Source organism: Phacochoerus africanus, chromosome 7, assembly GCF_016906955.1.
Source record: "Phacochoerus africanus isolate WHEZ1 chromosome 7, ROS_Pafr_v1, whole genome shotgun sequence".
NCBI lineage: Eukaryota > Metazoa > Chordata > Mammalia > Artiodactyla > Suidae > Phacochoerus > Phacochoerus africanus.
The window spans coordinates 85,603,207-85,624,614 of record NC_062550.1 but is presented as its reverse complement, the minus strand read 5'-3'; the positions used below and the strand labels follow the sequence as shown (position 1 = coordinate 85,624,614).

General features: G+C 39.8%; 1 protein-coding gene across 5 annotated transcripts in view; it reads right to left on the bottom strand.

Annotated features, from left to right (window-relative positions):
* The window catches only part of IGF1 (insulin like growth factor 1), a 133,678-nt gene that overhangs the window by 61,076 nt on the left and 51,194 nt on the right, over nucleotides 1–21,408 (bottom strand). For 2 of the 5 annotated variants that reach the window (XM_047788165.1, XM_047788167.1), the window contains exons 3-4: nucleotides 17,892–18,073; nucleotides 827–1,048 (exon numbers count right to left, since the gene is read on the bottom strand). In XM_047788165.1, the coding sequence (XP_047644121.1) occupies nucleotides 989–1,048; nucleotides 17,892–18,073 (242 nt within the window). In that variant the 3' untranslated portion in view covers nucleotides 827–988. Of the gene's footprint in view, nucleotides 1–826; nucleotides 1,049–15,748; nucleotides 16,223–17,891; nucleotides 18,074–21,408 lie in introns of those variants that run through there. The other 3 variants (XM_047788164.1, XM_047788163.1, XM_047788166.1) reach the window with 3 other exon arrangements.

Sequence of the window (21,408 nt, the reverse complement as noted above, 5' to 3'; positions counted from 1 at the left end):
TGTACTAAAAAACAGAGTTTTACATACTGTTTGATATATCCTGTATTATTGATATGCTAAATTTACATAGTGCTCTATATGGAAAAAATAAAAAGAGAGAAGTTACTAATCAGGTCGCACACTAACTCATCATTTGAAGGAACCATTGAGAGTTTGAGACTTTCTATGCTTAAAACATATGCCTAAAATGATTGGCCTCAAAGTTGTAACTACTTGCATTTTTCTTTAGCAAGATGTGGAAAAATAAAGCTTTGTGTCTAAAATAAATGCATCCAACTTATATTTGGTACAAATGCCACAGATGGAATCTTGTGGGTTAAAAATTGGTGTGCTACTTGACTGCTTGCTGCTGCTATTGAGGAGGCCAGATTTGGCAAATATGAAGGTGATGAAGGGAGATGGGTGGGATGGATGAACAAGATTATCAGACACTGTAAAACAAACAGCCTGTGTTGTGTAGAAAGAAGTGCAAATAAAAAAATTAATAAACCACTTATACAAGGCTGCTGAACGAATGTCTCTAGCAGCCAAGATTCGGAGACAAATTTAGTGCAACTGGATCTGTACAACATCCGTGCATTTGTGGCTCTTGAGAGGCAGGGACTAAGATATATATATATATATATATATATATATATACACATACATATATATATATATATACACACACACACACACACACACATACATATATGTATATGTATATATATATATATGTATATTTTCTATATAGAACATTATTGATAAAGGATCAACAGCAATCTACCAACTCCAGGACCATTTTTGCAAGGTGCAAAGCTTTTAACAATCACTCCTAAAGACAATGTTGGAATGTTTACTTGTGTATTTCATTGGGGGGAATGCCCATCTTTTGAAATGTTTTCAAACTTTTTTTTTTGGTAGGTCTTCTGGTGTTTAACAGGTAACTCGTGCAGAGCAAAGGATCCTGCCAGTGGCATGTCATTCTTCACTCTTCAGGAAGGTCTTCCTACATTCTGTAGTTCTTGTTTCCTGAACTCCCTCTGCTTGTGTTCTTCAAATGTACTTCCTAAAAATAATGGAGAAAAAGTGACATTAATTTGATGAAGCGTTATGTATCCTACCTATCTATTTCTAACGCTGAATCTCAATCTTTCATATCTTATGCCTCACCAGGCAATTTAATAGACAGCTTGGTCCTGGTTTTTCTGAGAAAGTCAGTGTAAGTGGATGGGCCCTTAGTTTCTAGTTTATCTAAACTTCATTCAGGCTACTTCTATTTATCCTTGATGGCATGGGGACCACAGATTGCTTTGTAACCACACAAAAAATGTGTTTTTATTCATCTGCTGCTATCATACTTCATTGGCAGGAAGAAGATCCTTTACAATCAGTCTTCTGGCCTAGAACATGCTTTCCTAGTGAGGAAAAAAAAATCACATTCTGGTATCATCCTCTGTTATTTTATTGTATTTTGTTCTGTTTCAGTTTTGGTAAAAAGAAGATATTTCTTTTAATTTTTTTTTTCTTTTCTTCTTTAGAGAGAGGCATAGTTTTAGAAGTAGAAGATTGGGAAGTTTTGTAGTTGATTTAGAATCTGTAAAATTAGAGACATTTTGCGCTGTGTTCAAAGCCTAGCTGTTCCACTTCCTAGCTATGTAAAGTTGTGCAAGTGACAGTCTCTTATGTCTCAGCTTCATCCATTAACTAGGATAATAATAGTTTCCACCTTCTGGGATTAAGCACTAAAGAATTAGAACATAACAGCACTTATAATAGGTCTGGCACATGGTAAGCACTATTTAAATATTACCTATTGTTATTTACTCCTTCACTTTTATGATTATTATTCCGTCTTTGTTGGAAAGTAACCATCCTTGGATTAAAAATTCTGAGTTCCTTCCTTTGGTGCCACCATTTACCTACCAACAAACAATGCTATAATCCAAGGAATATTGAGTTTTGCTTAGAGTAGAAGCCCTGTGATCATAGGGACTTGTCTGTCTACTCACTGTTTAACCTCATGTCTAGAGCAATACCTAGAACATTCAGGTACTCATTAAATAGCTATAGAATGAATGGAACAAATGAATGAATGAGTGAATATAGTGGACCCTCTGATAATGTGCAGAATCAAGTCATTATGCTTTTTCAGTAATTACTATTTTATCCTTGAGTATACTTAAGTAGCAGCATTTATTTAGACAAATAAAATGTAAAATACAATCCAGAAGGAAATGACATTTGCATGCATAAACATCATGTGCTGCTTTTCTTGATTTCACTTATAGTCAGGAGGCCCTCATAGGAGGATGTAGTGGATAAATATTGGTACAGAATGAGGTTCAAGGATCCAGGGTCCCTTTTCTCAGGAACATTTTCCATCAAGACGAAAACCAAGAATTTTTATCATGGTGACTGGCATTTCCACATTCTTTCTTCTGATTATGGAAATGACCACTCAGCCACAGTCAGTGTTAGAAGTTCAGAGATCACTGTAAGGGACCTTGGAGCTTGCTCAGACCTGAGAACTAGAGAGGGTAAGAAGCTGGGGCAGAATCAATTCCAGTCCCTGGAAAGGACACCTATTGGCTAAGACCTTATAGGGATTTGGTAATTTTTCTTACACGTATTTTTCAGCTTTACCTAGAACATTAGAATTACCATGAAGTCTTTTATAAAAGCAGTTAGCACTTTGTAAGTTGATAGTCAGTATCCTGTACCAACTGAATAGAAGGAAGATGACATCATTGTGTAAACATGTTTATTAAAATATCTAGCTCAGTGGCCACTGGGAAAAAAAACTTGTGAGAGGAAACTGGGCATTTGTATAAGACAGCTTGAAATGCCTTCTGTTTAAAATTCTAGCACTTTTGGAAGTTCTCCTGTGGCACAGTAGGTTAAGGATCCAGTGTTGTCACTGCAGCAGCTTGGGCCGCTGCTGTGGTGAGGGTTCAATCCCTGGCCTGGGAACTTCCACGTACCACAGGTACGGCCCCAAAAAGGAAAAATACCCTGGCACCTTATCCCGAAATCTTGCACAACTTTTACCAAATTCACTTAATATGCAATTGTTGTTCTACAAAGCATCTGCTGTTAAGCTACCAGTAAATTTGTATTCCTAATCTTACATCTTATTCTGCTTCTGTAAAGGAGTTCTCCAGAAAAATGGAAGAAAAACATAGAGGGCCACAGAATATAATCACTATTGTCCCAAACTCCTGAAACATTTCTGTTCAATTCTCAATAGACCTCTCAATATGGCTCATCAAACCCCCACAGTTGCTATGATTAAAGATACTACCACTCTACCAAACTGGGTAACCAAATGAACTAAAAGGTCTAAAAATACTCCAATTTGGGTTTTATCTCTTTTTTTTTTCTGTTAAAGAGGCATATTGGTTTATAAAAAGAAAATTTGTAAGTATCTGGATAAAGCCCAAACTAGAAAAATACTTCAGGATGAAATAGTAACAAGTTTAAAAAAAGCATGTGAGGTATTTAATTTCTACTCTTCCTCTCAAGCCAAATTAATCCCAGATTTCCAGAAGAAAAAAATTCAGGTATCTTCTGTGCTTCCTTCTTCAAATTCATGAGAGCTGTAGCAAAAAGGATTGAGATTAGCTTGGCCAACTGTATAGAGCTCATCCTTTTTCCCAGCAGAGAGATTCTTTCTTTTCTCTCAAAGCAGAGGTGTAGAGTGTAAAGTCTGAGTGGAGGGATCCTCTGGCCTATTTCTTCTGGGTCTGTCTCAGCATCACAGCGAAGTCATGGACAGAAACTCTCTTGATAAAGCTGACACTGCTCCAAATAGCATGGTTCCCATGCACACAGGCGTACCGTGGAGGCCATTCAAAACCAGCTGGGATGTCGTCTGGTTTGCATTTGGCTCTCTTCCCAGGCTCTCACATGTGACTTCTTTGTTGCAGACAATGACAGTGACAAAACAAAAGCACTCAGGGATTTAGTCTCAGTTGCATCTGTTGCTTTGCTTATTGTCTTAATTTAATGATGCCGGCCACCCTTGACAATGGGTGGCAAGCGGAGGCATGTTGGAAGCAGGCGTCGGAGCTGGCACCCACCTTCGATGCACTTCTTGAAGGGTTATGAAACTGTCCCACATTCAGCCAAGCAAAAACTTTTCACTTCAACAGCTTGTCCAAGACAAACAAACCAGCTGAAACTGTTTCTAGTATGCAACTAGACAGATTTTTGAAAGGAAAACAGTAGTGAGTAAATACTGTTTCCTATTGATACCAGGGAAGGTAAGCTTATTTACAAAAAAAAGCGTTGGTTCTCTAGCTCACTGGGGTTGGTTGAGGAAATTTACCTCTGAAGGATTCATGAGGAAATAGGTTTGATAGGGGTTAATTTGTCATCCGCATTATTACACAGTGTGTACTGCACACAGATATTTAGGAAGCTGGGAAGTGCCCTGAAGGGGTCACATTCCACTGATATCTCTTGGCACACTTTCTGATTAAGATCACTGAGTGCAAATAACAGCAATCATAGTTGAATAAAATTTGCACACACTTTACAGTTTACACAGTAATCTCAGTGAATCTTCCTAACAACCTCCTGAGAGGATGTTTGCATCAGTCTCATTCACAGTCTGAGGCTCCCTAAGATTTAGTGACTTGCTTGAGGTCACATAGGAACAAACTGATAGACCTGGAACTAGTAGTAAAACAATTTATTATCTTAATAAAAGAATAACAGTTCTATCACTTAAACATTTATGTGCTAGGCACTGTATTATATAATGTGCTAATTGTATATATTTTCTTATTTAATTCTCATAGTTCTCTTGGAGATGGGTACCAGTGTCTTGCCCATCTTACCTTTATGGAATATGAAGCCTATAAAGGCTAAACAACTTGCCTAGTTTCTTATGGTGAAGATGTGACCATGATTGGAATTTGCACCCATTCCTTCTGATTCTGGAGCTCACCAGTGAGCCAGTCTGCCATACTGCCTCCCAGGAGGTAAAATATTATCTAGTGCCTCAAAGTCCATCTATTTCCAATAATAATAACTGATAATGTCATGAGCTTCCCATGATCCCACATGACTCTAAATGATGGTTTAGAGGGTAAGAAAGACTCTAAACCAGGGAAGTGCGTGCCCTCCCTTATCGCAATGTGGGCTGAGTCCTATTGGTATGGTTATTGATAGAGGTCTAGTAGCACAGTGTTCATTTGGCAAAAGCTAACCCTGTGGGTATTATAAGCCCTTATAGTCTCCCAGCCTATCTTTATGAGATTTTTGCCTAAGAGACAGAATCTAAAAGAAGGATAATAGGCCTTTTAAATTTTAGGAAGGAAGCAGTGATATTTTCAATAGACCATGTTTCCAGCTCCACCCACTACAAACAATTTAAGTATTATATGACATAAACTCTAAGGAAAGCCTGGCACTCTATTAAAAATGCTTGGAAAATACTGTCCATCGTGGAACGTTAGCCTATTGTACAGGATAAAGTTCTACCTCAGCATTGACCTTCTCCTAAAAAGTGCAAAACGGAAAAAAGAAAAAAGAAAAAAAGAGCAGTGGATGATTGAAGAGAAGGCCCAGCAGATGTCAACTCTTTACCTGTTAAAAAGGTTGTGCTCTAGCTATTTTGCTGGCTTGGCCTGGAGACGTGAAATTGTGGAGGATGATTTAGATGTCTCAGTATCAACTCTGATTATCTCTTTATTTTGGGGGAATCACAAGTTCAAGTTCCAAGAGAGTGAGAGGCCAGTCTTTCATCTCTGGGAGCCAAGCAGAGTATCATGCAATCAACTCAGTGCTTTTGGATGTGACTTTTAAAACCAAAGGATAAGGTATACTTTTCAAGGGATTTATGTTCCTAGTGGAGTCATTGCCTCTTTAACAAGGTGAGAGGTGTATAGTCTGGGCACAGTGGCACAGTGTTGGTCTGCCCAGCCTCTTTAGTTTTTCCAGCAACTCCCTCATCCTATCTTTTACATGGTTATAGTGAGAATGCCCATTTTTTTCCAGTATGATCCATTCATTCCTCTGGCCATAGTGGATTGGCCCCTGACAGGTCCCTCCCATAGCTCAAATGGTGGGGATACCAAGGCAGATCCAATTCCTCGGAAATGCAAGACTCCATTATTGGCCAGCTTTGGCTCAAGGACTCGTCTCTCAGTGGCTCTGCTGAGCTTTCCTTAAACTGTATTCTAGGATGCTTCTACCCAAATGTCTCTCTCCCTCTGGTTCATTGGGGTCAGAGTTGCATTGCATTCTGATGGCCTCCCCCAGCTTCCCTGAACCTCTATTTCTTTCCACATAGGTATTTCGCCTAATGAAATCCTTTCTCCTAAAATCCAGCCTCACTTCTATTTCTCAGAGGACCTGGGTTTGAATACCTAGCTTGGATTCCAGCTTCCCACACAGAATTCTGTGCCCATTGATAATCATTACATTGTTTTCTGCTCAGTTTCCTGCCCTGTAAAATGAAAGGGTGGGGTAAAAGCTCCCACCTCATAATGTTGTTATAGTTGCATGTGATCACCCTTACACATTTACCTGGCAGAGTGGTGTGAAAGAGAGCCTACTGTTTCAAGGGCCCTTTTTTGGTGAACTTGACAGCAACATTAAACAGTCTGTTCTGGCTTCTGAATCTACTCTGCGTCCACCTTCGTTAGAGCATTGCTGTGCTCTAAACATTATGTGAATGTTAACTTTCCCACTAAAAATTAAGTTCCTTGAGGGCAGGTAGCATATTTCCTTCATCTTTGTATGTTGCTATGAGCAAAATGGCAAAGCAGGAAATGCTTATTAAAGAGGTTGAAATTTCCTGCAGGAGTGGCGGAGTAGAGTTCAGGTCAATAGCGAGCTTTGCATGCCTTCCTACTTCCTGCTGTGCACAGAGCCACTCCTGTCTCAAACTTAAAATTGGCAGGTTGGAGTACGTAAATATCAAGGAAGAAATGCAGAAGAGAGAGCGCAGTGCGGGGTTAACACTGGAGTCCAGCTTGAGTTGGGGTTATGGTCTGGCTGCTTGGTAGCACAAAATCTTGGCAAGGTGTTTAGCCTCCCTAGCCCAAGTCTCCGCATCTGTACAATGGGGGTAATTATGGCATTTACCCTACAGGTTAATCATGAAGATTAAATGAGGTGATTCGCTGTAGCCCTTACCACAGGGCATATGCCCAATAAGTACTAGCTATTATTATTGCCTTTTAAAAATAGTTACTGTTGTCAAAGCACATCCAGGCTTGGGTGCTGCCTTTTCTCTGGCTGGCGAAAGAGTAGTGACTTACTGGGTGCCAGGCCTCCCTTAAGTGCTGGGATAGCAGATATATAGCTCTTCTTTCTAGTGACTGCTACGTCACTAGGAATCCCCCTGTTTAAGGAATGTCGTTATACCATCATTATTCACAGATTATCCTGTCTTGACAACTTTCTTACTTGTCAAAGGACACCACCTGACTCTATTCCAATTATTTCAGTCTGTGATGTAAGAAATCACTACCAAAATGGTTGTAAAGCCTGAAGAAGGAAAAAAAAAAAAAGAAAGGGGAAAAAAAAAAACCGTTAAGCGGCATTTTCCCTCGCTGGCAAGAAGTATTTATGTTGCCTTCTTGAAGGATGTTGTAAAATACTTCAGGGTTCAGGGCTGCTTAGACTGTTGATTTTATGGGCAGCCTGTTTAGTTAGCTGTTTGTGTTACATTTTCAAATTAAAAAAAAAAAAACTTTAAGCACACTATCTTTCCCAGAGGGAGTTGATTTTGGAATTGCTGAAAGGTTCAAATGTGGTATTTAAAAAAGTGAACACCAGATTCTAGCAGTTTCACTGATATGTGCTAAAGATTCAGCACATTTTTACCTAAAAGCTGGATTTGTCTGTTTTTTTCTCTTAAGCCTCTAAAATGTCATTGTTTCATCTGACATACAGCATAAGCAGTAGTTTATATTACAATATTCTGGGGAGATGCGAGGCTCAGGGTTGTTACCTTTTGGTGTCATTTCAGCGCGATAGTGATGAGTTCAGAGGTTTAGTAGGAAAGGGTGTTACCCTCTTCCACTCATTCTTTGTGTGTGTGACAAATCTGGGCAGAACATTCAAATGCTGTGTTCTAAATTTTCCTCCTCACTGAATTGAGAGAAATTTTGAAAGTTTGGAAAGCTCTTCTGAACTTTTAGGATGAACAAAATAACACTATGACAAGTTAAAGTGATTTGCATCTGTTTGAGGTTGATGGGAGCCTTCGACATATAAAAGTAAACATGCTTGGTGCCAGCCAGTGCTTTTCCAAGACAGAAAATGGCACAACAACAATTCATGCGTGTATACAGTTTTTTTTTAAAAATCGGAATCATTGCATTGTGCCAAAAGTACTTTTACTTCCATCCTCATTCTCTTTGAAGAAGGAAACAAATATCATTATTTATAGAAACAAACCAGAGCATCCAGTAATGGCCTTGGTAAATCAATACTGACATAATAATGTTAAGTATTTATTGATTCCTTTATACTTTTCATTTTCCTAGTCCTTCAATGGTCTGTGAACTATTTGGTCATGCCACACTTACACCCCATGGCATAAATATTGCGTGTTCCCAAGTCTACAGTCAGCAATTGATTAGGAATCCTTACCCAGCCCTCAACCTGCCATGATCTTACACCTAATCATCTGGAATTTTTGTGTTGCCATATTTTTTATCTACAACTGTGTAAATAGCACATCATCTTTTCATGGATGGCAGAACTGGTTGGTCTTTGATTCCACGATCTCCTGGAGTTGGCCAGATAAAAAGCCCTAAGTGAAGGTTTATATATTTTATACAGAATTTTAAAAAAATTTGGAGTTCCTGTCATGTCTCAGTGGTTAATGAATCTAACTAGGAACCATGAGGTTGCAGGTTCAATCCCTGGCCTCACTCAGTGGGTTAAGAATCTGGCATTGCCGTGAACTGTGGTGTGGGTAGCAGACGTGGCTCGGATCCCTAGTTGCTGTGGCTCTGGCATAGGCCAGTGGCTACAGCTCCCATTAGACCCCTAGCCTGGGAACCTCTGTATGCCACGGGTGCAGCCCTAGAAAAGACCAAAAAAAAAAAAAAATTCAGCATGTGAATCCCAGTATGGAGGCCTGGGCCGTTTGGCTAGTTTGGGTTTGATTTAAAATTTCTTGGTCTCTCATTGGGAGCATTGGAGCTATTTTACCAGAGAGAAGGGTTACATTACAATATGTTTATGTAATATAACTATATGTTGCTTAGCCTTTCATAGACCTTGTTCTTTATATCATACCTGCCTATAGAAATGCTAATCCTGCCAGTTCAAGGAGCCAAAAAGGACAGTGGAAACCACTATCATCTTTTTCCCAGAGTGACAACGACACGTGCCTGCTCAAATAAATGTATGTTCCTTTATCTGATCCAATGGGAAAAAGTGTATGCCGGCAGTAATAGAGGAAGTCAGAGGTTTATAGTTACAAAAGGGGAAAGTGGTGGAAAAGGCACTTGACAGTTTTTGCCAGTAAGCCTAGTACCTAAGCGTAGCAGAGGCAGGGGATACTGAAAAGAAGAGCAGCTGGGTGTGCTGGTCCTTGATTGCACTGGAAGACTAGAGCTAGTAGTTTCTAAAGTTACAAACTGGTTCTGTGTGAAAAGTTACTGGTTTCTGATTGGAAGTGGCTCAAGTCCCTGGATCCTTAGAAGATGCAATAGAAAGAAATCTAACTTCTTTCTACCCCTTCAGGAATATTCCCTTTATTTCCTGAATAATATTTAGTTTAGAACTAGAACATAAGCCTTTGAGAAGAGAAAGGATTCATGTATTTTCTCCTGAATAATGGTTAATTTTTACAGAGGAATTTATCTACACTTAAAGAAAAGCCAGGAAACTATCTATAATCTTAGAAAAAAAAATCATCCAAAATCCCTAGTGGATGCAACAATGCCTGGTCACAAAAATATAGACACACACACATGTGCATGCACACAGAGAGAGAGAGAGTAGAGAAAATAATCCCCTTCTCCTCGAAACTACCTGCTGTAGTTGAGTACAGATTGTAAATTGCCACCAGTGGTATTTAGAATTAAAACTAGTTGGAAGGACCTTTAGCATTCTTACTTCTATCAAACTTCGACTTTTTCAAGAGTTAGTTTCCTAACCAATGGGTCTTAAAACTATAACCACATTCATGAATAAAATAAAGATAGGAATTTTTGAAAATGTTTTCTAGCTCTTGTTACTTATCTAGCAATAGTCCATTGAGCTGTAATTGAGTTCCTCATGTGGGAAGTTTCTTCGCTGCTCTCTAGAAGTACCAGACATGGACTTAGAGACCCACATCTCTCATAATTTCCCTGCTGTTCTCAATTTCCATTTCTCTCTACTTCAGTTTAAATGTAAGTCTATATTTCTAAACTCTCTTTTGGTTGATGGATAAAAATGAAGGAGCACTAAAGTCATCGAAGGCGTCCCTTTAAGGAAGAACTCCAAATACGTGGCTATCAGGGAAAGGTACCCAGATTTCACTTAGGCCCCCCCAAGGATGAAGAAGCTGATTTTGGCCTTGCAGGTCTGGAAGCTTAGAGGCCGCTGAAGAACCTTTGCTAACCTTACCTGTTCTTTCCTTAAAAGTGAACTTGCCTAGGTCAATAAATATTGTCAATGATTTTCAAAGGATTCAGTAGCTGGGCTTTTAATCTTTGAGATGAGCATAAAACCTGAGGAATCCTAGAGTGAATATTTTAAGCCTCATAAAGGGCATTCTGCTTCATCTAAAACGATTTATCTTTTCATTGCTATCAAAGGCTTTCACTTTAACTCCAGACTATTAACATTGCCCTTGGATGAAAAGTCAGCTCCCTGTTGTCTAGTAAATATTGCCAAAATCCGTATTCTCTTCACATAAGCAAGTGGAGACAATAGACATCATCTTTCCCTGTGGATGCAGGTGGACTTGAGAAATTGCAAAATTTATGACTTAAGAAAACATGATTTCCTATTGGTGATTTTCAGGAAGGAGGTGATCAGGAGAGAGAAAAGAGAGGAGAGGAGAGGCTCTTTGGAGCACATTTCTTTGCCTCCTTTTCCACCCTTACATCCTAACAGCATGCACATTAGAAGCTGTATGAGGTTTTGTTTGTTTTCAAGAGATGTTTGAAAGAAGATCAAATACTTATGAAAGGCACTGGATCGGCAGCCCTAGAAACTGAAATGTCCCGGAAGCTGTGTGAGCCCGGAAATATCCCACATTTTTATTTATTTTGGCAATTTTACTGTAAACTAGTATGAGCTGGAGTTCATGCTACAATTAAATTTTCCTCAGGCACCATGAAATGAAAACACATATTACATTTGATTTTAACTGGTTCAGAAAAATGGTGGTTTTCTGAAAATTCATTCTATGACCTTGAGATAAAAGCTAACAGTTCCTTACATGGATAGCTGAGCTTCCATTGAAATTGGAATAATTCACAGAACTGGGGTTCTCTAGTTTGGAAGGAGTCTTAGGTTATCAAGTTCTCTTTTCCTATCATATGCTTGAAACACTACCACGTGACTGGAAAGTATTGGTAAGCTTGAGCTTAAAGTTTTGGTGATAGGAGACTCACTTCCACTTGAGGAGACCTATTTCTTTTTCAGATGGCTCTAATTTTAAGAACTAAGTAAAAATAACACCAACTAAAACTGTAATAGTAGTGCTTACTAGGTGCCAGCCACCATTTTATTTTATTTTTACTTTTTTATTGAACTATACTTGATTTACGATGTGGTATTAATTTCTGCTGTACAGCAGATTGATTCAGTTATAGATACACTTTTTCTTTCTCTCTTTTTTTTTTTTTAGAGCTGTACCCATGGCATATGGAAGTTACCAGGCCAGGGGTCTCATGGGAGCTACAGCTGCTGGCCTACACCACAGCCACAGCCACTGCAACACAGGATCTGAGCCATGCCTGCAACCTACACCAGAGCTCACACAATGCTGGATCCTTAACCCACTGATGAGGCCAGGGATTGAACCCGCATCCTCATGGTAGTAGTCAGGTTCGTTACTGCTGATCCACGACAGGAACTCCCTAGATGGACTTTTTATGTATTCTTTTCCATTATGGTTTATCATAGAATATTGAATATAATCTCTGTGCTATACAGTAGGATTTTGTTGTTTATCCCCTCTATGTATAATAGTTTAAATCTGCTAACCTCAACCTCCCACTCCATCCCTCCTCCAACCCTCTCCTCCTCGGCAACCACAAATCTGTTCTTTATGTCTGTGAGTCTGTTTCTGTTTCAAAGATAGGTTAATTTGTGTCATATTTTAGATTCCACATGTAAATGATATTATATGGTATTTGTCTTTCTCTTTCTGACTTACTTCACTTAGTATGAAAATCTCTATTGCATCCACATTGCTGTGAAATTCATTCTTTTTTATGGCTGAGTAGTATTCTATTGTGTATATTTACCACATTTTCTTTATCCATTCATCTGTGGATGGACATTTAGGTTGCTTCCATGTCTTGGCTATTGTTCATAGTTGTTCTATGAACATAGGGGTGCATGTCTTTTTTGAATTATAGTTTCTTTTTTTTTTTTCCTGGATATATGCACAGGAATGGGATTGCTAGATCACATGGTAACTCTATCTTAAATTTTCTGAGGAATCTCCATACTATTTTCCATAATGGTTGTGCCAATTTACCCTCCCACCAATTTTGTAGGAGGGTTCCCTTTTCTCCACACCTTCTCCAGAATTTATTGCTTGTAAACTTTTTAATGATAGCCATTCTGACTGATGTGAGGTGGTACCTCATTGTAGTTTTGATTTGCATTTCTCTAATTATCAATGATGTTGAGCATTTTTTTCATGCAGGCACCATTTTAAACACTAATATATATATATATATATATATATATATATATATATATATATATATGTATGCACCCACACATAACCTCAATGAATCTTCACAACTCCATTAGGTATATTAAATTATTACTTCATTTGACAGATGAGGAAACTGAGGCACAGGTGAATTACATGATTTCCCCAAAGCCATTCAGTTGTTAAGTGAGATAGCCAGGATTTGAACCCAGGTAGTCTGACTCTAGATTATGTACTCTTAACCACTGTGTTTTATTGCCTCTCCAGTCTTTATAGTTCTCCTTCATGCCTCGTATAGTGATTTGCACATTATAGGTGCTCAATTAAAAAAAAGGTTTTCAACACTTTACATATTCCTGTTAGTTTTACCCACGATCATCAATTCTCCCTAAAAGAAAGACTTGAAAAAGTGGAATTTTAAGTGATGATTAATATTCTGCCTTCTTCAAGAAAGAATTGAGGGTACACATAGGTACATAATATTCACTATAAAGTACTCAGCCGGGTGCCACCTTTAGTAGTAGATCTTGAATAATTTCAATTTTGGCTAGAACAGGAAATTCCAAACATGCAAGGCTCATACAAGCATAGCTCCTGTGCCCTCACTTTTTCACTTTGCAGTTACCTCACTGTCTTAGGCAAGAACAAGAGGAATTATTTCATCTCAGCAGTGGTACTTATGTTTATGGTCTATTTCTCTACCACTATTCCCTCCCTATATCATTAAGTTGCCCATCCATCCTCTAATCCATCATTATATGCCAAATATCACTAGGTGCTTAGTATTGATACTAGACAGGAGGCGATATAAAGACAATAATAGAGTCTTCCTGTTTACTTAACTCATATTATTCAGAAATCAGATGTAGGCATTCAAGATGATTTCTTCGGAGTTGATAAACCCATTGCAAAAGGAAGTAAGTTTTTTTAAAGTCTTTGCCTTTTTTCCTGAAGGAAGTTCATCATTGGGTATAACTGTAATTTATCCAAAGCTCTGTGTTATAACTGACATTGAATCAGTCATGAATGAAAAAGGTAAGAGATAATCCTCTAAGAAATATTTCCATAGGATACACACTGTTACTTCTTCTGCCAAACTGTGGTCCCTTGAAAAGCCATCTCTGTTTGCAGATTACTCTCAGATGGTAGATACGATACATATTGGCTTATGCCTGAGGAAGGTCCCAAAGTATGGATGTATCAGCAGGAGAGCTGAGCATCTCCTGAATAAGGTGGCTGGCCAGATGGGTTCAGGCACCAGCCTTGCTTTTGCCTGTTCTGAAAATCGAACACTCTTTGCAGCCACTTTGTAACCACAGCAGCAGTGTGTTGGCTCCCACTTGGCGTGTTCACATACTTGTAATTGGACCTTTTCCACCTGGCTTGAGCTTTGGGGATATTCATATATTATATATTCTGGGATTTCAGTGAACCAAGGAGGAAGGATGATCCTGAAGTAGAAAGCATGACTGGGGCATGAAAGACCAGATAGAAAGTATGTTCCTCTATACCATGACTTCTTCAAAGTAGGCTACTTGGATGAAACGTTTCACTTCTTGGGTTAGTCATCTTCTTATGCCAAGTGTCATTATTTGCTTGGCTGAGCTCTCCTCTCTTGCACCCTCTCTCATCCCTTATAACTCACAATTTGAATGATCCTGATGTTTTTTCCCTTTTTCATTGTGAAGACTCTAACCCTACCATTTAAATCAAGGACGCTGAAGGAGAAAATCTCTAAGACTCAAATCTGTGATTCAACTTATCTTTTCTTTGCCCTTGGGGAAATTCAGTGACTTTGCTCTCATTTACTCTCTGCCTTCTGGTGAAAAAATATTAAATTAGTGGGAGACTTCATGTGGCCATTTCTGCCCCATCTTTTCCTTTTGGAATTCTTTCTTAGTCCATGTTGATTATATGCTCTTCTTTGCAGGCCAGAAGGAGGGTGGCTTAGAACCCAAACCATCTTTACCCATTCCTGGATCTCAGTGTTATTATCTTTAAAATGAAGGGATTGAAGCAAATGATTTGAGTACTCTTACAGCTCTAATACAACAAGGCCCTGGTATTTCCATAGAATAGAAACTCATAGGATTTCAGATCTAAAAATCTAGGGGGGGTTTGTGTGTGAGATAGGCAGACAGACAGACAGACACAGAGAGAGAGGGTGATTTATAAGTGATAAAATCACAAGGCAGTAGTCAGACATCAGAAGTCTTTGGTTTTGAGCTTAATTTGCCCCCCCCCCGCCCCCAGTTTATGTTGAAGTCCTAAACCTTGGTACCTAAAAGTATGACTATTTATTAGACAAAAGGGTCTATACACAGATATTTTGGTGAAAATAAGGTCGTTATGATGGGTCCTAATCTAACATGACAAGTGTCCTTATAAAAAGAGGGAATTTGGGCACAAGTCAAGGAGACGGACTGAAACAGGTACTTCCCTCAGAGCTCCCAGAAGGAACGGACCCTGCCAAACCTTGATCTTGGACTTCCATCCCCCAGAAATGTGTGAAAATAAATAAATTTCTGTTGTGTAAGCCACCTAGTCTGTGGTACGTTATTATGGCAACCCTAGCACACTAATATATATTTTATATCTGATTCCAAAGTGCAGAAAACCCCAAAAAGGTTCAGTGACCTCCCCTTGTAGGTAAGCTCTCAGGCCTCACAGGCCTTTAAGCAAATAATGGGTGCCCTTTGGCCTGAACTTGACTAGGAAATGCAGTCTCCAGTGACACTGCAGGAAAGGAAATCTGGGAGCTTTTATGACACGGTTCAGTCTTGCTGAGAATTTGGGGCTAATTAACTTTGGATGTGTGTTGACAGGGAATTCTACAATTCACACAAAATTTTAAAATGCATATAAAAGCCTTGATTTTTATTTTAATTTTTTCACTTGTTTTTGTGTTTGTGTGTTGGGGGGGATATTGTTTTATTTGCTCTTTCATAATTTTGTTCTTTTTTTCATTCTTGCCACTGTCTTTCTTTGGACTTTCTTGGGCATTACAGTTTTCTTTTCCATTTCTGCACGTTCATTAGCCACCTCCTACAACAGGTTACTTTTCCTCTTTTTGTCACAAGCATTCTCTAGCCCCAGCGGGCCTACTTTTCTTCATTTCCTCTATAGCATATCCCACTTTTCTTTCTCGCTGTCTGCTTCTCTCTCATCCTCCTTGCCTCTGTCTTAGTCCTTCTCTCCTCCATTTTCCTTTCTTGCCTGCGTTCAGTTTCTAGCTCCAGTTTCCCTCCTCTGCTCTTTCTTCTTTCCTTTCATCTGCTGATTTGTTTCCGTCCCCTCCTGCTGTTCCCCTCCTGGGTGTTTCTTTGGCCCACCTTTCCTTCGCCTCTGAGACTTCGTTTTCTTGTTGGTAGATGGGGGCTGATACTGTAAACATCACAAAAATAATTGCATTGAGAACAGGTGGTCCCTTGGTGTCCCAGAAGACAGAGCCTTTGAGTCAGCCCAGAATGTCTAGGCTCCATGAGATGCAGGAGGCAGCATTGGTGCTGGAGAGGTGTCTAGACCTCTGTAACTAGACCTGACCTTCCAGAACTTTGGGACTCATGTCTGACACCCCCTCCCCAACTAGAAATTGAGCGGCACTGCCGCCTGGAAAGAAAAAGAATTAAGCTCAAGCACGCTTTCCAGCCACATTCACCTAAAAGTTACTTTTGTGGTGCTTGCTCCCTGACTCATCCATGTGCTACTGTGTTTTCTGTGTACACAGTTGTGCCCAGTCCCTTTCCATCCCTCAAGGTGGCTCCCAGGGGTCACATCTCTGCTGAGCCCCCTGGTCCTTCTCCAGCCTCAGATGCAGTTTAGGACCAGGAAGCAGCAAAGGTGTCATTGTGAATAGTGCTCTCATCTTTGCCTTCTGCATGATGCTAGTTTCAACTCCAAAGATTAAAACCACATGTTGTTGGAGTTCCTGTTGTGGCGTAGTGGTTAACGAATCCGACTAAGAACCATGAGGTTGTGGGTTCGATCCCTGGCCTTGCACAGTGGGTTAAGGATCTGGCATTGCCGTGAGCTGTGGTGTGGGTTTGCAGACGCAGCTCGGATCCCGCATTGCTGGCATAGGCCGGGGGGCTACAGCTCCGATTAGACCCCTAGCCTGGGAACCTCCATATGCCATGGGAGCGGCTCAAGAAAAGGCAAAAAGACAAAGAAAAAAAAAAACCAAAAAACCACATGTTGTTGTTTTTTTCCTTTTTTTCTCAACAAAGTCCCCAAGGAGACCTGAGAGCCTTTTACTTTCCTTACTCATCCTTCCTTGCTTTCTTCACCTTCTCTTGAGCTCTCATTCTTTAAATTTAATGACTAAAGTGTAATCACTTATATATTTTTGTTCACTCGTTCATTCAACAAAAATTTATCATGTGATCAATGTGCATTAGATAATTTATGTATTTTCGATGGCATAAATAGTACCTCTAAGACTTGTTTAAAGTCTAGCTCTTAGTAAGAGACACCTGCAGATTTTGGTCATTAGAAAATTTGTGGTGTTCTTAGAGCCAAACAGAAATGTCTGTTTCTTTACTTGTGTTTGCCACTGAATGTGAATTTCTATTAGTTCCCATTTTAGAGAGATTTTTTTCTTTACACCTTTGCAGAATACCAGGGTTTGAAAGGTCACATACTTTGTTCATACACTTATGACAGATGTTATCAGTTGTCTGACACTTAGTTTGTGCAGGCACGTGAAAAGCATTGCATGTGCGTTAATGATCTGCTAATGTAGATAGTACCATTTTTCCATCTTTACTGATGAAACTAAGGCTTGGAAGGATACATTATTTGGCCAAGGGCTGTCAGCTGGTGATGGGTGAAGGTAAACCTTCAGTTTTGTCTGATACCAAAGCCCAGGTTTAGTCACTCTTCTCCACCATCTTTTGGTGATCAGAGGTCCAGAGCAGTGGAAGGGAGGATTTGCAATGTGGAGTGATGGAAGAGTTGGACCTCTCAGGGAGAGAACCAGGGGTACAATTACTGTTTGGCACACTCACACTGATAAGTCTCTTGAGGATGGCTGACCCCGCCCAGGCTGGCTTACCTTCTGAGCCTTGGGCATGTCCGTGTGGCGCTGGGCACGGACGGAGCGGGCCGACTTGGCAGGCTTGAGGGGTGCACAGTACATCTCCAGCCTCCTCAGATCACAGCTCCGGAAGCAGCACTCATCCACGATGCCCGTCTGTGGCGCCCTCCGACTGCTGGAGCCGTACCCTGTGGGCTTGTCTGTTCAAATCAAATGCAGAGGGGCCTGGCTTTAGAGTGGAATAATACACTATCGTCACAGTTCCACCTGGCCCCTGCAGACTCTCCTCTTCCCACCTCTTGTCAACCCACACAGTTGTAAGTCAACCTCTTCTTGAAGCTTCTCCAACAATTCCTGACCCTGTAGGTCCTTCTGGGTTCCACTGTTTCTCCTGCAGTCAGTGCCACACTCGTTGGCAATACCTCACTCATCATGCATTTATTTGTGCTAATTCTCCTTAGGTTCTTAATCACCTGTAGTCAAGGATCTTGTCTATGCCCAATCCTCGCCTTTTCTTATATATCATCTTAATTGGGAGGCTGCTAGGTATATTAATTAAAAGATCATGTTTTACATTGTCTTAATCTTTTTAGCACATACGCATGGTTTTTATGCACAGGATGGCTCAAATGTTTGCTCTTTGGCTTAACTTCTTCCATTATAACATCAGACTGAGCATCAGAGCGCTTTCAAGGTCATTCATGTAGTTAGTGGTAGAGCCAGAATTCAATTCAGATCTCCTAGCAAAGCTCAAGTGCTTCATAGAGCACAGGAGGCCTGGTGTACAACTCTGGACAAGTCAGTTGAGATTCCTGGGTCTCAGTTTACCCAGTTGTAGAGTGTGGTTAATAATATCTTTCTTGTAAGGATCGCTTGAGGATTACATGACATACTATATGAAAAGTACTTAGTGCATCACCTGACACATGGTAGGTCCTAAATAAATTTGGTTTGCTTCCTCTGAGCGTCCCTTTCCAGGATCATATTGGGTCTGTGAGTAGACACTGACATTATCAACTGCACCCAGAAGCTTTGGAACTTGGAACTGATGACAATACCAATGGGATGGGTTTCCTTCTATTGCCCTAAAGTGACCAGAGCCGTTCAGTTCTGTTTTCTCAGGGAATAACCACTAGACTGAGACAGAATGAACTAAATGTCCATCTTTCTATTTGATTTTCATTGCCCAGAGAAAACACCATAGGTCAAATTTCTTCTGATATTTGCAAATCAGACCTCTTTACTTGGCAAGTAGGTTTTAGTTGATTCTATTTTGTCTTGTTTTGATTTGGACATACTTTTTCTGGCTCTAGAATTAAAACGGGACACAACAAGTTTACATGGGATTTAAAATGTACCTGAATTCTTGGTAAACTTTTTGTCATAACAGAGCTTTTGTTAGACCAAGTCTTGCTTATATACCAATACATAAAGCAAAAAATAAATAAATAAATAAATAAATAAAAAATGAGACTGCTCTGGGCCTGGAAAGGGCAGGGGATGGGATCTCGACTTCCTCTGTCTCCCTTTCCTCCCTTGGGAGGTAGGTGGAAGGCCTGAATTTTCTCCACTGCTGTCTGGGCTTCACGGAAGAAAATTTGTGAACCATTGGCCCAGAAGGATCCAGTTAACCAATGTGACATATATTCAGTCTTAATTCCTGATACAGAAGATAGCATTATATTTTAAATAAAAAATCTTAACATTTGCGTAATAAGGACAGTATACTTCAGGATGGAGTTTTGAAAGTCAAAATCCCTGTGTATACTTTGAGCTCCCTGGTTGAGACCCACAGTCATGGCCTGCAACCAAACTAGTTTGGCTGCCTCTTGGATCAAGGGGCCAGACATTCATGGCATCCTCTAGGAATCCAAATGTTTTCCTGATGCTTGGCACAGGGATCTGGGGATGCTTCCTCCCTGTAAGGCAGGTTTATTGTCATTCTTAGGGCAGCTGGGGGTAGAAACTTAGGAAAGGTTCAAGTGTGGTCTCTTTGGCTGGGGTGCATTGCTTTTGCTCAGAGCAAACCCCGTGGGTGCCTCATGGTTGAGGGGTTTGGAAGGGACCAGGCAGCTGGCCCCAGTTGGAGCCTTAGCAGTACTTTCACTTGCCGTTGGAGGATCAATTAGTGCAGAAGCCTGTTTCTTCTCCGTCAGCCAGGCCTGGCAAGCCAGGACTCATCTGGTCCCTTGGGCAATGTAAACAATGTTTTTTGTTTTTTTGTTTTTATAATCTTTTCCTGGAACTATAAATTAGAGACACAAATGGGCTTACATGGTTCTCTCAAATCCACAAAGGACTTCTCCATACTTTTTGCTAAGTGGCTAGTTCAAGAAGTCAAAGAGGTCAGCCAGCTGATACACTTTGGTTTTCTCTTGGGGTTGGGAGAGAGGGGAACGGGACTGAGTCTACTTTGAGGTAACTGTCCCCATCATCCGCTGTAGGCAATGACTGTACATTGCTGAAAGGATAAGTTTCTTAATGGGACGTAACTGAGATCCATATGTTGACTATAGAATAAGTAATTTGAAGTTTGGAGGCAAGGTGGTAGGCAAGTGGTTCCAGAAACTTTCAAACTTGGCTAATTTAGAAGCAACTAATTTCCACGTTCGTTCCTATGGGTTGAAGATGGAGAAGGATATAGGCTTTGTGGTTCCAGCCTCTCTAAAGTATTTCCGTTTCAAGCATCTCTAAAGTAATCTTCCTTCTGAGACCCCTAGGTTCTGGAACTCCTTGCCTGCTATTGGAGGAAGAAAGTAATATTCATCTCAGAATAGTATTAATATATTGCATATTTCCTTCTTGGTGACAGTCAACAGCCATGAAAATCACCATGGGTCTGTTTCCTCTTGTGAGATAGAAAGTAATCATCAACCTAGCAAAAAATAATATCACACACCAGGCATCTGTTTTGTCACCTCTTAGATGCACTCAGAGTTTGATATAACTCAGTCTAAAAAAAACAGCTGTGCTTTTTTAAGTTCACAGATCAATGAATTTAGGATCAGAGAAATTTAGGACTTTTCTGTAATGCTCTATAAAGAAAGTTTACCTTATGTCTATATCTGTTTTTTAAAAAATATTGTTGAAATACTACAGACTTGGATTTTGCCATAAATGCAACTACCAGTAATCTGTAGCTACCACAATCCTAGAGAGATGTTTTTCTTTGTCTATATATAATGTCTGCAATGGACTAATTGTACTTCATTGAAAGTACATGAATATAACAAGTGTTTATCTTGCCTTTTAAAGTTTAATTGATCCTTTGAAGTGTCTTATAGACTTGATTTCTGGTTCTACGTTAAGATATTTAATTAAAAAATCATTTCTCACCAACTGAGAGGCCAGAGTTGAGGGTCGAAGTTTTGCCCTTTATCTTCGATGCCTCGTGTTTCTTATTTTTCTTGAATCAAAATAAAGATATTTGTTGCTGTGGGCTAAAACTAGGAGCCTAATACAATGTGGTTTACTAGGAAAGCAGTAACATTATTTGCTCCAGTGTCAATTTTGAGGAAAATAAAGATTTTAATGA